The 17,989-nt window shown below is 32.0% G+C and overlaps 1 protein-coding gene across 1 annotated transcript in view; it reads right to left on the reverse strand.

The window, feature by feature from the left end:
* ADGRL4 (adhesion G protein-coupled receptor L4) overlaps positions 1-17,989 on the reverse strand; it is a 98,279-nt gene that overhangs the window by 17,420 nt on the left and 62,870 nt on the right. The window contains exons 7-12 of the mRNA XM_006919351.1: positions 16,950-17,066; positions 12,861-13,066; positions 7,769-7,942; positions 6,041-6,244; positions 3,802-4,022; positions 3,606-3,672 (exon numbers count right to left, since the gene is read on the reverse strand). Coding sequence (XP_006919413.1) covers positions 3,606-3,672; positions 3,802-4,022; positions 6,041-6,244; positions 7,769-7,942; positions 12,861-13,066; positions 16,950-17,066 — 989 coding nt within the window. The remainder of the gene's footprint in view (positions 1-3,605; positions 3,673-3,801; positions 4,023-6,040; positions 6,245-7,768; positions 7,943-12,860; positions 13,067-16,949; positions 17,067-17,989) is intronic.

Here is a 17,989-nt window from a genome sequence, read left to right on the forward strand (position 1 = left end):
AGATAGTTATGAGTTCTAATGTCAATATTATCTATAGACTTAGAGCCTTGGGCCAATCACTTAACATTTTGAATCAAATACTATTTTCTTTTGATTATAAAAAGGAATAATAACATCAGTGATTTAAGGAGATTGGGTATTAAAGTATTAGCTGTGTGTGTTTCAAAAGCAGTAGCTGCTCAAATTGTAATTAAAAAAATTCATATTATTGTTATTAATACTAGAATCTTAGTAAAGGATAACAAAGGTTTGATTATGAAAGTAGAGGAGAAGAAATGGATATGTTTATGGAGGTAAAATTTTGATAATTAATGACATCTAGACTAGGGAGTGATGAATCTATTAAAAAATGATTCTTGATTATTTTTAGTAACATAGATGATGATAATTTTGTTATTTTTGGTATTGCCTTATTTACGATGGTGACTATACCTTTTGTTTTCCTTTAAAGGGAATCTGGCAAGCTTACAAGGTAGCTTGGTCCACTTAAGTCCACACTAAGAATCTATTGCATGTGAGGTTGAATCTGCTTCTTGCCCCACCCACAAATAAGTTCCTTTATCTCAATGAAGACTTGCTGAATAATTGCCATAGCCCATATTTATCTCTCCCACATCTTATCAGTATCAGTTACATTTTATTATATATTGTTCTTTGTCATTTGTTTTGTTTTGCCTTCTCTTTAATACTATAGTGGGTATGAGATAATTTTTATATTTCCTTCATTCTCCCATCATACTCACACCATCTAATTGACATTGTGAACTTTATATGGCATGGCATCCTTACCTACCAGAGTATCCCCAAACATAGGATAATGATTTTCAATTCAGTAGATCTGTGTAGATGTGTGTACAGGTGGCATGGTTGGTTCTAGGGTACTGACCCTTCAGTGATAAAGCTCAGCTCCTCTCCTGTTGGGGCCTAGAAGCATCTGATCACCTCTTAGTAATGGAGGAAGCTTCACTTTGGTTTAGTTTGGTTCTTATTACTGCTAGTAATCTTGGCTTATGTGATGACTGCCACTTAGTTAGTATATGTGATTTTCTTGATGTTTATAGTATTTCCTTTCCATCTTGGCCTCTTCTGTTCTTTAGAGAAGGGCAGCCATATCATCATTTAGCCTCACCTCTATTCAATGCATTTTCTTAGTTGTGTATAAATTTACTTGGCCTGTCAACCTTCTGGGCAGCCCAACAACTTCTTCCACTTCTCTAACTTTTTTGTGATATAGAATAACTAAAGTCTTTGAGTGTTCCCCCATCATGTTATCCATAGGCATGCTATATAATAAGCCTTTCCTTCTCTGCTGTCAAGGGATACTCTAGTAGGCGTGCAGCTTGCCAGAAACAATAAACAAAAGCAGATCTAGTCTCTATGTTCATATTTGGCCCAATGTCAAGGGACATATGCCAAGCTCTCATAAAATGTGCTCATCATAAAAATTCCACAGTTATACTAGCATTCAATCTGGAGTCAGGGTAATAGTTTTATTCTATTTCTGATTCCATTCTCTGCAAACCTTTTGAGTTTACCTGTATAACTTGTCTTTGGGAGAAAGAGGTGATCTTACCTTTTTTTTCTCACTGGTAGGGAAAAGTTTTTCACAGAGAATATTATACTTTCATAAAGGCCAAGGACATCTAACTCTGAGCCACTAGGCCCTGGGTCCCCCCTTTAGTCCTGTTACTAGGCTACAGGTTGTCCTACTATCTTTTTGTAAGATCCATGTGAAACGTCAGGGCCAACCTGTTGGTGGCTCTTTTTCAAATGTTCAGTGCTCAATATTTCTTTTCCTTCATCTTTGAACTGGATACTATTCTGGGACAACAGAAAAAGTTTCACCTCTAACACTGTGTCATACAAGTATATAGTAATAATAGTAGTAATAAAAATAAAATAATAATAATATTAGGCCAGCATTAGCACAGAAATCTAGGAATAATCTGAATAAATGAATTCATTTCAATTCAATTCAGTAATTATTTAAAGAATTTTTGCAGTTTTTAAAGATTTTAAAAAAGATAAGGAGTTTAGAGTAAAACTGAGGTGCCTCATATATTTCCTCAGCAGCCCGACCCTCTGGTTAAAAGTAATGATTATCATACTGAAACTGAGTGAAAGATAAATTGTTTCATTAATTCCGTACTAGGTCAGTGTGACACTGTTCACTTAGGCTTCTAGGAAAGCTTGCAAGACTTATTTTTATATAAACACATTTAAAATCTGTGGATCTTACTATAAGATAATCTAATGTTATCTTTTCCCTTACATAAGCAAAAGTAAAAAAAAGAAATCAGGAAACACTTTCTCTTTCTCACTTTAGATAAATAGGCTCCTATTTTTCCTGTTTTCAGTATAATTTCTAGTGTACTACTTTTGCTCTAAGCCGTAAGAGTCACGTATCTATAGAACTTTCATTTGTATGAAACATTATCAGAGATGATGCACTCTCAGAGAGGGGTTCAGTAAAATTAAAATATGTAGAAAGTTTTCACACAAAATACTCATATCAGGGTAACATATGAAAATATATAAATGGGACACTACTCAGTGTGTATTCTCATGAAAGTTGAAAATTCTGAAATTATAATAGACTAACTCTGAAATTGTTTTAGCTACGATCTAGCCAATTTTTAATATTACCATATTCATTGTGAAAATTATAAACAATTTTCTGCACTGATGAAAACATATAGTCTCTGAATGCATTTTACTTCACCATATTATTAAAAAGTAGACCTTGATAAAAGTTCTCTGCTTTGCATTTCAAGTCTTTCTCCATTTAGCAGCTTCCTTGCAACCGTAAAAAATACATAGGAAGAGTGAGAGAAAAAATAATTTTAAGGAAAGATAGGTAGCTTATGGTCACCAAAATATTGTGAGAACTCCTCCAATGACAATCCATTCCATTCTAGAACCTTGTCAAAACTTCCAGATTCAGTGACAGACTTATATTCAAAATGGCTTTGAAAACAGTCTTAAGAAATGCTCCTGAGACATATGAAAATGTCTGTATTTACAATGGAACATCTAAAACCTGCCAAATTTGTAGATTTGAAACCACTTCCAATAAGGATTAAAAGGCCCTCTTCCTAGCTGAAATAGGACTATCAATACATGACTTGTCTGCTCAAGAGAAATAGTGGGTTCTGTCTCAGATGTCGCAATTTAGTGTAAAAACACTTTCATGATAACCGGGTTCACAGGGTGACAAAACTACAAAGATGACAGTTTACTCTTCTAAGATCTCTGATCATTGATAACTATTAAATAAGAAAAACATCTGAAATGCCAGATTATCAGCTGGTTGGAGCACTCAGTATTGAGCTGTGCTGAGATACTACTGATAAAATTTTTTCCTATATGTTATGCAGAAACACATTCTCCTCTAGGCGGGGTAAATGAATTGGAAAATCTTTGAATTTAAGATGTATATATTTTTTCTCAATAGTCGCACAACATATTTAAATGTTAATAAATGATACACTGTAAAGAGCTCAAAATAATTTTTTCCCTCAGAGTGATGTCTGACTGCTGAGAATTTTAAGCAGCTTTTAATTATCAGTTTCTTGAATTCTAACAACAATTTTAAATATACGTACAAGAATGATTAGACATGCTGGTCCTATAAAACTCCAAATAAAGTTGTTTTCTGTGCTAAGCCAACATCTGAAAAGTAAATAATAGATAAACATCTATAAATGTGTTTGTATGTACTTCAACAAAGCAGAATTTACAGTGATATACAAAGTATCTTCAGAATTGCATTTCAAATACTTTAAGATAATTTTAACTTACACTTTGGTGGTGCCATAATATCTATAACCTAAGGATGCTGAAAATCCAACTACTACAGCTGGGCTGAGATAGCCAAAGATATAAAAATTCTTGTGCAAAAATCCCTTTTTGTAGATAACCCCTACAACAATAAGATAAAGGTGGATGCCTTCAATGCACATCCATGCAAAGGCAGCTAAAAAGAAGTAATGCAGCAGACCAGCAATGATTGAACAGAAGAGCTAGAAATAAAAAAAAGAAAAAAAAAAAAGAAATCATGAGAAATGCTTGCTTTAACATTATCATAACATAAAATCTTGACTCTCTTTGTACATGATGCCACTTTATATAATGCTTGATCACATTAAAATATTCCTGTCATGTCAGTTTTTTAAAGCTGATTTAAAAGAATTGTGCTTCATCAATGTAAAACATTCACCAATCCTGTGATAGAACTAAGTTATTTTTTCTGTCCAGAGAGATACACTTTTTATACAACTATATTGTGTGATAAGTTGAGGATTTATGTGTAAACCATATCTTAGTATGTTATAATTTAAGTTGATTTCTGTTTTAGAAATGCCTTCACACTCTTTTGTTTTATTCATGCTTAAAGAAATAAAAGTATTGCTAATACTATGCCCAAACAAAACAATATGTTCATTAAGTATCAAACACTAAATTAATAAAAGACAAATGATACATTTAACAAAATATCCATTGAAGAATCATTTTAGCTAAATACTATCTATTAGTATTTACTTTATACCTATAACTGGAGTTAGGCTCATAAGAAATAACAGAAAAAGAATTAGTTATACACTTCTGTATTAATAGCACTAACATGATCTATTGTTGAAAAGATAACATAATACATACTTACATATATATTGTGCTTATTAAAATAAAGTATAATTCAAACATAATGAGATTACATACTAAAATATATTAGAGAGTGCTATAAAAGGTTGGAAATAGAGAGTTCACTAGTGATTAAATTTAGGGCATCATTAAGTTTTTGAAATATGGCTTGAAAGTGGGAAGAACTTGCTAAGTGAAATAGAATTGATCATGAATAGTATAATGAATATTTTTGCAGTGAGAATGAAGATGAGATGAAACTGAAGGAGGAAATAAGCACTGGAGGATAAGAGGAAATATACAAAATTGAAAGATTTTCTGAATACCACTGAGAAAAAACAAACAGGTATGTCTAGTGTATACTGTTTAAAATGGATGCTTTGTGACATTTGCTTCAGAAGAAAACCTCGATACCTGAAAGTTATCAGTACTTGGAAGCATAACAGTGAAAATATGGAGGCAATTTAAAATTCTTTGGCTATGAGAATGCTCTTCTCCAGTTTCCAACAGCAGGAAAGTTGGCTGAGGGCTCCAGATGCTAGACAAGGAAAGCCATGGCTGTGTTTACCAGGCTGCTACCACCCAGTGACTGAGAACAGTAGGCTTACTAAGACATTCCTGTTCTTGAGAGGACAGAAGATTCCTCTGCCATGTGACACTTTGGCTCAAAGTCTTTTTAAAGGACTCCTGGACAACCATGCTGAACTTTAGAACTGCACTGCTATGTAAAATGCTTCGATCCACTTGTCCTTTTCTTTCTCCTCTCCTTCAATTGAGGTCAGACCTACTTCTTGGTCTGATGACTCTCCAAGTCTCTCTTTTCCCATTTTCTTTCACAGTCATTTTGCCTGATATTGTATTAAATGTTTAATTCCGTTTTAGTATCTACTTCTTAGATGAATACAATATGGAAACTATTTGGTAAGGCCCTTGATCAATAATGGTGGAAAATCAGTAGTTAGGAAAGTTACTAGGTAGAACCAGTTTATCACATTTCGACCTATGAACCTTAGATGCTTTTATGTCCAGTCTCTGTGTTAAAATAAACTTTATTTATAATTTTTTCTTTGCTCTCTGTTTTTGTTTAATGGCCTTGTAAAAACAAACAAAACAAACAAAACAAAACAAAACAAAACAAAGACAGTTATTTCTTCAGTTTGTTGCAAGGTTTTCATTTGTCCCAATGGTTCATTATAATAAGGGACACTGTGGTTAAGGGGATTGATAAGCAGGTTTCTTAGATATGCTAACATTATTAAACTTAGGAAAGACTTAAGAACAAAGTATATCGTTTTTGCCCCATTAAACCCTTAATTATAATTCATGTTTCTGTGGCATATAAATTTAGGAAAATACACAAGTAGAAAATAAAAATATAGAGTAAGAGAGGTCTACATACCTTATTAGAATTTGTATTAATTCCAATAAGAAAAACAAGTTCAGCAAGAAATAGGTTACAGCAAAGATTTTTGTGAATTGTTGTCCTGGTGCTTTGAATTTCACTGAAGAACCAGAAGGTAAAAATGCATAATGCCAGGCAAATCAGTGAAATAATTATTCCTAGTTGAGTGATCCTTGTAAGAATATTATAATCTGTAATACCCTAAGGGAAAATAATAATAAAGCTGTTAAGAGAATAACTCAGTAACTTGTCAAAGGAACTACAACATATAATGAACTTCTTTTTTTGGTAAAACATTAATCAAAATGTCCAAAAAATGTAGAAATACAAATGTGCACTCAGATGACTTTTGAAAATGCTCACTATTCAAAGAAATCTGATATAAATCATATGGCGCTTTAACAGTTCTGTAATTAGTAATTTTTTCTAAGCATAGCATGTATATTAGTATATGGTTTAACAATGTTATCATCATCAGTTTCATATTATAATGGCAATTCATTATTATAATGTGAAAATAGTTAATTAAAACAGATGTATCAGTGGTAACAACAAGTCATTTCTATTAGTGATTCATCTAAAACAAAGCACATTAACAAAAGTGTTAAAAATGCTTAATATATAGAATATCAAAATAGTTGAGAGACTTTGAAATGAGAAATGTTGGTTTTATTCTAGCTAGTTGAATATTTATTTTTTATATACAGAAGAGAGGCTTCTTTACTTAACATTCAGAAAAACAAAATCATCGTTATGATTAGCATTATAGCGAGGCAGATTTTTTTGGCCAGTTTATATATTTGATGATTCTAAGTATATGTGGAAATAAACCTATAATCTAATGAAGATTATCATACAGAGATATAAAATAAGATATTATATAATGTAAAAGCAAGATATCACTGATAAATACTGTAAAATACAACTTATGAAGCCATTCACCTTAGAGAGATTTTTCATATTTAAAAATCTGTGGGGTTCTACATTATTAAAACATGGTATTAGTTATAAATGTACTAATGCTTATTGATCAGATATCAAACATTTTAAACTAATTTATTATTGGTAAAAATACACTCATATGTGGGATGTAAAACTGAAAGCAACTAACAAGACAAATAAACAGAGACTCATGGATATGAACAACAGTTTCGTGGTTACCAGAGGGAAGTGGGGAGGGACAGGTAGATAAGGCTAAAGGGGGTCAAATATAAGGACAGAAAGACATTTAACTTTGGACAGTGAACACACAATGCAATACACACACACATAGTTAGCAAATTGTACACTTGAAATCTATACAATTTTTTTAACCAAATGTCACCCGAGAAATTTAATTAAAAAATTATCAAAGAATTAAAATAAATAAATAAATAAAAATAAACTTCCAATACAAAGGCAAAGGTGCTTAAAGTCCATGATACATTAAAATGTATAAATGTCCCTTAAAACTAGTATTAAAAACAAAGAACCAGTGGATAGGTACTTAACACAATCTACTAGACATAAGTGCAAGACTAAAAATAATCTAAAACTCAGATTAGATATGTCATAGAAGGCAAGTATAGAAAAAAAGACTAAAAAAGATAATCTTCGGGTTCTCTCAATTATTTAAAGATGCTATTATAACCAAAGAAAACATAACAATTAATTATTCTCTTGAATGACATAGAAGAATAAAAAGCACATGCAGATTTATAAATATGAAGTAGAAAATTGCCTTACAATGGAAGTACCAGAAGACATCAAAATTGCAAAATGTGTCAGGTGATTACAGCTGCATGAGGTGTGGGTTTCATTCGAGTATATCAGTTCACAGCCATCCAAAGACCAGTTGCCATTCATGGTATCAGGCAAGTAGTTCCAAAATGCACATTGACTCTTGTACTTATCTGGGGTCTGAAAAAGAGACATTTTATTGATGGATAAAGAGAAAAAGTTACACATATGGTATCCCTTTGTCATATTTAAAGTATCACTTTGCATATCAATATAATTAAAAAGGCCTAAAAAAGTGATGCATTAAATGAATGCTAACAAATGAATGCTGCTGTTTTAAGGAAGAATTGAAGTTTACATTGCAACAGTGCTGTATTTTATCAACCCTGTGTCACAAAGTTGTCATGAAAATTATTTATTAACAAATGAGATTATGTATGTGTCATGTATAACAGTGCATGATACATAATTATTATATGATCTTTATTCGATAAATGTTTATGGAGTATATTTTAGACATTAGTTGTTTATTCTGGTACTAAAAATACAACACTGAACAGAAAAAGTGTTTTCATTGTTAACCTTACATTCTTGTGAGGAGCTGAGAAATTATTAAATAAGAAAAATAAACCAGGGAAAAGAGAAAGTAAGTAGCATGGAGGTTGATCTGAGGAGGGCTTTCTCAGAAAATTGTGTCTAAGCAAATACATCGATAAAGTGACAGAGTGACCCCTGAAGACTTGGGAAGAGAAGGTTTCAGACAGTTGGAATGGAAAATGGAAAAGCTCTCTGAGGTGAGATAGAACAGGGATCTTCCAGAAATATATAGAAACCAGTGTAGTTAGAGCACAATAAATGAGATAAAGTGTAGTGAAGATAAGAACAGAGATAGGGGCTGATCACATAGACTACGAGATGGACGTTCAATAAATAGTAGAGTTCTTTTTATCATACGTTTATATTAACTAATCATAACACAATACCTAATCTCTATAAATTTTAATAATAGTTTAATCATAGAATGTTGAACACCCTATACTAATATTGTGTAGGAATAGAAACTTACAATTACATAACCGTTTACAGTCTACCTAGGTGCTTTCTCACCTACTTTGTTTAATTTGACCCTCAAAAGAGCCCTATGAGGAAGATATTAAGAAGACAAGAGATGTGAAAAGATATATTCAGATAATCATTTATTAAATAAAAATTCATTCAGTATTAAATATGCAATGAGCTTTGTGCGAAGAGCAAGGGATTCTCAGTTAAAAAGGTTAAGCATCTGCCCTTCAGGATGATAGAAACTCAGATGATTTTAATACAATCAGACAATTGATTTAATGGGATATATGCTAAATCCAACACTTGGGTCAACAGTTGGAGCACTGGTGAAGACAGACTGAATTAGATTGGAATGAGTCTGGGAAGATAGTGATTGAGCTAAAATTGGAGAGATGACATGAAGTTTTTCAAAGAGGTTAAGCTATGTGAAGAAACTGGAAACTCTATTCAGTTCCCCCAAAGAGCTAGGAAAATGCCCAATCTCACTCTTATAGGAAACCAGATAAGCCAAAGGAACCAGAGGGACTCCAGAATTGGGAAAGCAGAGTCAGCTTAGAGTACAAGTGTCATTCAAAAAACAGAGGGTTAAGTGAGAGCCTGTTTACATATTGAGCTTCCATTTCTGAATTGACAAAAGAAATGACTATTCAGTAGTGAAGTCTGGAATCTTACAATGCAAAGGATAGAAACCTGCCTGATGATAACTCTCTAGTGAAGCACACTGCTGCCAGAAGCCACCTAAACATGCAGTAATCTCTCATGTATCTCATTATTCGTTGTAAGTGGGTAGTCACAAATAACCAGAACTCTCAGGAAAAGTTGTAATACAAAAGACAGAGAACAAAGGCAAATGGGCCACACTCCACAAAAAGGAAATCAGGAGTGATACAATATAGGGAACAGAACACAGTTACTTATAAAAAAAAAAATAGAAATAATATCTCAGAAAGATACTGTACCCATTAAATGAAAGCAGGGCAAAAAAAAACAAGGTTTCTAGTAATAAGTATAAAATTGAAATAAATAGCAAAATTAAAAATGGAAAGCAAACAAACAAAATACCTTAGAGGCTTGGCTGGGAAGTCTAATACTCAAATAATAGGAATAACAAGAGAAGAGAACAGAGACTGGAGAAGAAGAAATTACCAAAGATATTATATTAGGAAATTTCCTAGAACTAAAGGCTGTACATTTTCAGATTAAACAGACTCATATAATGCCTAATACAATTAATGAAGAAAGGTGCACACCCAGGTTCATCTTAGATCAGAATTCTGAGAATAAAGATAAGATTTCAAAAGTATGAGAGAGAGAGAGAGAGCAAAAGACTGATCACATATAAAAGACTGCGAATTTTAAGTAAAATATTAATTGCGTTCAACTTCTCCAGGTTAATCTAAAATACTAAAAGACAACTGAGCAAGGTCTAGAAAATTCTGAAGAAAAACGTATCTGCAATTTATAACTCTATATCATAAAATTTATCAAACAGTATAAGGATAAGATACCTTAAAAACTTGACTTTCTATGCACCTTTTCTCAAGAGTCACTGAAGAATGTACTTTAATTACAGAAATAAACCAAGAAAGACGAAATATTAGCTCAAGGAAACATTCGATCTGACACAGGAGAGAGGTGAGTTGCATGTCCAGGATGATGGTGAAAGGCATGTCCAGGCTGATAGCTGTGTCATAGGCCAAAGAGTAAGCCATCCAGATAGGATCAAATTACAGAGACTTAGGAAGGATGTCTCCAGGACATCACATTAGTTGACAGATAATCTTACGTGTTTGACTATTTCGCGAGAAGATATATAGTACATCAGAACATTTGAGTATGAATCAGTAATGGATAAATAGAAATCTAAGCAAGCTAAATCAGAAGAATTTACTAACACCAGGAAAATGGTTCAGCCTAATGATTCGGTCGTGAATAACACATACTAAATTATAATAATATGCACATTTAAAACTGATTTAACTAAAACATTGATGTATGCATGGGAGGGTGGATAGTTGGAGGCATCTGTGTATCACAGGGGAAGATGTGTATAAAAAAACTATGTTCAAATTTTCCATAGATGGAAGTCAATAGATAATACCTATTTTTTAGAAGTTTAAAATAAGAGGCATTATTGAGTTTTGGGTGAAAGAGATAACGGGCCAATGGAGAGTGTGTTCCCTTTTTTGTAGGAAGCCAGAAACTTGAGCTTATTTGTTAGTGGAGACTCTGGCCACAATGTGGAGAGATCCAGGAAAGATGGGATAATAGATGAAGAATAATTTTTTTGAGAGACAGGTGGGGGAGGAATTCAAAGGATAGCATTGGGCAGGAGAATATAATAGCTGCTGAAAGCATGGATCTGGAGAAAGACTTCCTGGGAATGAAACCTTGTTCTACCAGTTGGTTGTTGAGTGATGCCGGGCAAGTTATTTAATCTCTCAGAGTCTCGGTTTCCCTATCTGTAAAATAGAAATAATAGTACATACCTCATAGGGCTCTTGTGAGAATTAAATAAGTTTTTTTTTTTTAAAGTAAATAATGTACAAGAAGGCCTAGCTCCCTGTAAGCATTGTTAAAGTATTGGTTGTTATCCTTATTACCAATATTATTATGACAACTACTATTAATATTCCTCTGAGGTAATAAGAAATGTATATATTAATTGATGAAGTTACAAATAAATTATCAGAGAATCAGAAAACTGAAGGTGTTGTGTACGAGATAGATTCTATTTTCTCAGAGGAAAATAAAATAGAATCCAAATTTTATTCTCAGAGAGAGGGAGCCATGGATTAGTGAGGTATGTTATCAGAGGAAAGTGATGAAATTTTATAATGGTAATTACTTTGAACTGCAAAAAGATTTGTACAGAAAGACAGATTAAGGACAATAAAGTTTTTACATTAATTATAGTGAAAAATTCTTGTTTAAATGTGTGTTTTGTCTTGTGGCTCTGTAAAACAGATTTGTGAAATGGGTTTTCCTTGGCCTCTCTTCATCCACCAAAACATTCACTAATAAAACATCTATAAAAACCATTAGATTGTGTAACAGAAAATGTTTGGTTTCTAATGTCAAAAGTGTCATTTGCATTTAGCATCTGAAAATATCTAAGTTTAGTTTCCATTCTTAAAACATTTCGCACTATTTTTCTCAACATAATGCTTACCAGTGTTTATATTTGAGCTACTATTTTCTTGCATTTTCCTACATTTAGTTTTTCTTTGCATTAGATGTCTTTATTTATAGTGACACATTTGGATTGCATATCTTATATGTTCTTTTAGCTCCTTTCCTCCCCCATAAACGTGTCAATGTAACTGGCCAGTTTCAAGGCTCTCCAAATGGAGCATTATAGGTATTTTATTCATGTACTAAGACTGAAATTCTACGAAAAGCGCAAGAAAACATAAACTGTAGAGAAGAAGCAGCAATGACTTTTCAGTTTCCTTATTCATTTTTAGGTATATAAAAATACTAAATACTTGGTTATTTCTAATCATGTTCTTTTATTGTATGGTTTCAATTATATACGAGTTTAAAAAAAGATTTAGAATAACAATAAGAGCAAAATGGTCTAAGCTAATCTATGAAATATTATAAACTTCTCTGTGATTTTGTTTTAACCAGCACCCAATCTGTACAAATATTATTTTAAATGACAATTACCAATCAAATATTGCCTTCATTACACAAGTGACATTTATCTCTTCGACAGTGATACATTTTTATAACTCATTCCCTAAAGGTACAGAGACTCCAAAATGAACAATGTATGTATTTAAAAATAAAACTAAAATATAGCTTACTTTCAGACTTAAATATGTGAAATTCTTTGCTATTTATTAAATAGTTTAAAGAGTACTGAAAGCATAAAAAATTTTATTGAAAAATTAGTTTTAACCACTTTGTTCTTTTAATTTTGAATCTGGATTATTAAACTCAAGAACTCACATATAATTAGTGACACAACAAAAAATGTCCACTTCTCTAATCATGATCATAACCAATAGTCACCAGAAAAACAACTTACCTTTATGTGACTTAAAGTAAATGTTATTTTTTCAAGTTCATACAATGTGGGTGGGTTCGAGCTAATTGAAACTGAAATTATTGATGAGATGACACTTTCTTCCTCTTCAGAATTATCATAACTTTGAGGTTCCATTATGAAGTTGTCAGATGATGAAAACAAGGGACCAATACTCTTATAATATAAAAATACAACTGCAACATTGCCTATCAATCAAATAAGTGCATTTGGTGAAACACATAAAACAATGAGGTATAAGCTCTTAAAGTAAACATAACAATTGAACTGACAATATTTTTACTCTGTCATACAAATAAATACCAAGATACTGAAATGTGAGTCATAGTAAGTCCATGCCTACATCATTAAACCACATTAAGACATATTCTCAAATCTCTGTGACTCTGAAACTGATCATGGACTGTAGCATCCTCTTTGCACAAACTTTAGTTAAGAGGAAAATAATCTTAGATAAATTTACATGCAAGTCTTGACTAAGAACCAAGGTGTAAAGTATATTCACATGAAAGATAAAATTTTGAGTTATTACTTTGGTGTGCAAATACATGAGTTAGAAAGATATTGGGAGAAAATTATCACAGACTTAGAGTATTAAGAAAGTTTGGAATTGAAGGAATTGTGAGATCGCACTGAGTTCAACCTCATGCACACTGAAATGTTTCTTATTGAATATTAATGACATATAGCTATGCAGTCTCAGGGTAGGAAATTTATTGTTTTTCAAGGCAGTCATTTATCTGCATTCCCTCATGCTCACCAAATGCATTACATCAGCACATAACCCAATACTAGAAATGTAACCTGATCAGTACAGACTATCATGAGACTGTTTCTCTTAGCCTGCATACTACACCTATATTAATGGATCTCAAACTAACTTGGTTTTTGTAGCAGTTCACTATCACTGATATTAAGTGTGTGAATGACAACATTTAGATCTATATTCTTTAAAAATTTCTATTGCCACTAAGATTATATTCCTCCTCTACTTATTGTACAGCCTTATAGACACTAAATTTAAGACTTTACATTTAGAATTTACTCTTAGAATCAGAAGTTCTACTTTCAGTCATTGCTCCTACTTATGTGGCCATGAATAAAGCAGCTGCTTTGAACTTTAGCTTTCTCACTTATAAGATGATAGCAATATTCACCCTAGCTATTTATTAGGATAGAGTGGACACCAAATTAAATAATACATGAGAGAGTCCTCTATAAATTTTAAGAAATATATGTTTGCATTAGATACTTGGACAACTGAGGAAGAATTCTATCATATTCATTTGTTCTCTCAAATTTGTAACGGGCATATAATTTATTCTTTGTGTTCTTTCTTTCTTTTGGTGACATTGGTTAATGAAATCCAGTAAGTTTCAGGTGTACAATTGAACAGTAAGGCAAATTTATTGCATTTTGTGTTGACCTTCCATAGTTAGATTTCTTTCTGTCACCACATATTTGACCCCTTTTACCCCATTTACCTCCTCCCTTCCTTCTGGTAACAACTAGTCTGTTGTCCATGACCATGAGTCTCTGTTTGTTTGTCCTGTTCATTTGTTGCTTTTATGTTTATATCCCACATATTTATATGTGGGCACATAATTTAAAAAGCATAAATTAATCAACATCATAAATACAAATGTTGATATCATCAAAAACAAAAGGCTGTGATACAAAGCTGGAACTCTGCACATCACAATATTATGCTAATAAATAATGTTTTTTGGATATGATTATGTGAGCTAGAATTTCCCAATGTATTGTTATTCGTATTTTTATCTTAAGCTAAAAAGGTACCACAGAAGACACTGATAAGAGCCTTTGTGAAATTCAGAGATACCACATAGAGTATTTTCCTGAATTTCTAGCCTAGAGAAGTTATATCAAAGAAATAATGTTAGTAAAACATGGATGTGTTAGTGAAATTATAATGACCCCAATAACTTGCCTAGCCTTTTCTATGAACAGACAAGGGCCTGAAGCAGGACCTGGAAACCTTTTACATCAACTGGACCTATTTCAGTTAATGAACAAGTTCATGCAACAGCGACTTCCCAGAAGCTGTAGCAGAGACAGTTCAAAATCAAATGAAACACGAAAAAGATAAGATGGATTTAAAAAATCTATAAATCACTCATAATTCCTAAGAGGAAATACTTATTTAGTATCCATTTTCGACTTAGTGAAAGGAGATTCACACCACATAGAATACATTTTTAACCTCTTTTCTGAATATAGTTTCAGTATTTGTCAATTCTCATCATTTTTAACCTCTTTTAATTCCCATGATTTCTCACTAATTCTAGGCCCAATTTAGCTTTTGATTCTCTTACAAGATCTGTACCTTCTTGAAGTAAATTAGGGATTAATTCACTAATGACAGAGACTAAAATTCAGTCTATAAAAAAAAAGATAAAAATCCACTTGTACTTCTCATTTTTCTACTAATGACACTACGAAGCTTTTAACTAATGCATGTTTTTATTAATGGACTTTGTCAATAAATGAATCATCACATGTAGATATCATTGAGTGAGTTTGAACAGCCTGCTAGACTTATCCTTATTTTTAAGATCCAACCTTGAGGAAAACAAATTTTCTCCCTCTGCTTTCTCGAGAACTGATATTACTGTCTCTTTCAAATGTCAGTTTGCATGCATGATCATTAAGCATAAAAGAACTACCATACACTCAGACAGGATCTCTTTGAGACATTAATTCCATGACAATTTCATCATTTGTCACTATGATAAGTATTTTCAATGTCTTTATTTTCAACCTCTAAACACTACTCAAATCTTTGAAAGTGTAACAGTTTAACACATTCTTTGGATTTGCTCCTAAATATTATACATGTTCTTGGTTAATTAGAATATGATGTAATAGGGTAAGAGCCATGGGTTCAATAGCAGTATGGCTTAGTTATTTTTGTTTTATGGCCATCTGTTTCTTACTTTTGAATAAAAACTAATGAGAAAAAATGGAGAGGATACTATCAATGGATTAAATAAAAATCTCACATTAATGCTGTAAATTTTTTTAAAAAGACATCTTTTGAGAATAAATGCACTTTTTAGAATAATAAAGATTACGTCTGTTTATGAAATGATGTCTATAAAAGAGATCATATGTGTCATCTTATATATTTTTCATTTGTACTTATGACCACCCATACATTCTTGAGAAAATATTATAATTCATGTTTTCTCTAGGTAATATATTTTAAACTACATGGGAAGAACAACCACAATTTCACTATTATCAGAGATTTTTTTTCTAAGTGCATTGCACTAAGAGAGCAGATAAATGGTTAAATTAAAATAAGAAGGAGCTAGCTTGCCTGTGGTTAGGTGACAAAGAAAAGCTGGTCAGGGCTGATTTCTTTGTCAACTACCTCCCTTCTAGTGTTGGCTCTGTACTACCTGTTGATGTGCAAAAAGACAAATCTGTTCACTTTTTTGTGCCTTAGTTCCATTATCTATAAAATGAGAAAAATAGGTTAGATAATCATTAAGTTACCTGCAAGTATTAGCGTTCTCTGATTCTATTTCTTATGAAATACTGCCTATAGTTTAGTTGAAGAGTTTACTGTACAAAGACTAAGAAACAGCAAGAGAAGTCCAAGCCTAAACAATAGCTTTCTTTTTGAACATTATCTCTATTTGTCTTCCTCACACAATCACAAATTCAGTCTCGCAGTGAGGAATATAGATTACTGAAGAAAAAGTACTGAAAACTCTATGCAAATTGTAGCATCTTTTGACTGCTACAAAACAGGTTGCAAAACCATAGTTCCTTTGTATATTTTCATTAAAATCTTAATAGTGTGAGGCAGTTACAGGGGTTTGAGGTAAGATAAGAAGGATGTAAATATTGTCAGCTAAAATCCTCCCCAGGTATTTATATCAGAATGAAAATCTCAAGTACAAATATGGAAATCTTGTATATAAACATCAAATATTTTTCTATACAAAAGCACATGTTATAGGTATATATGATACTATCAAATGCATGAAAAGTATTTATTGCAAGTCACTGACACTGTATATAAGATTTTCAAAGTCCTACCCTCTGAATCATCTGCAGCTTTTCTCTTTGGAAATATTTCTATATAATCTCCGTCCACATTCATATGGGGATGAATATGTTTCATGTGATGTGAATCAAAAAAGAAGGCTTTGAGAGCTGAAACAAAACCACGAATATTATAAATTTTCTGAAATTAGTTTAATGAATGTATTCATTTAGTTAGAGACAATTTCATCCATTATTATTGTATTTCAACTTCTTATGGCAGGTAGAAAGAGCATATTCTGAACATATTTGGACATTATAATTTATATCTTAAAATATGATTCAAGTTTAATTTTTTGATTTTACTATAACACTTGTGCTTTATACGCATTGTTATTAAATCAAAGACAAAATATGTATGCATGCAAGGGAGCAATATATCTTAATTACCAAAGCAAAGAGTAGGAACTACAATGTCGTAGAGGATGGTATCTACAATATAATTTACTATTTAGAGAGAGATTGGATTAACTTCTTGAGGATAAGTTCCTTACCTGGTGTTTTTTCACCTTTTTTTTATGCAGGAACATTATAGAAATGTATGCTTCTATATATATCACAATGCTTGCTATCTTAATTTTGAGTAAGTGGTGAATCCTGATGAGATAATGATTTTTGTATATGTACTGTTGCCTAGCAGGATGTCACCCAAAAAATATAGTAGGGATGTATGCAATGATTATTTCAGAAAATGTACCTTGTTTCTACAGAACAACTTTATTGGCATCTTCAATTTGATCTAAGATTCCTAATGTTTTAAATATGAGATTGCATGAAGGAAACATTCTTATTTACTATATTGATTGCTTTATATTATCAAAAGGCAAAGGATTCCTAAAGAGAAATTTAAATATACTACATCCAGAAAATCTGCCTGTCACTATTATTGGTCAAGGTAGATCCTAACAGTCATAAGATGACTAACTCAGAATGGCAAGGAAGTAATATACTCTAAGCATTTAAATGCTAAACAGTTCAGGAACAGGAAAAGGTGAAGATTGTATGGATGAGGCACTGCTTATGTATTCATCCTT

Source organism: Pteropus alecto, unplaced genomic scaffold (assembly GCF_000325575.1).
Source record: "Pteropus alecto unplaced genomic scaffold, ASM32557v1 scaffold25, whole genome shotgun sequence".
Classification (NCBI taxonomy): domain Eukaryota; kingdom Metazoa; phylum Chordata; class Mammalia; order Chiroptera; family Pteropodidae; genus Pteropus; species Pteropus alecto.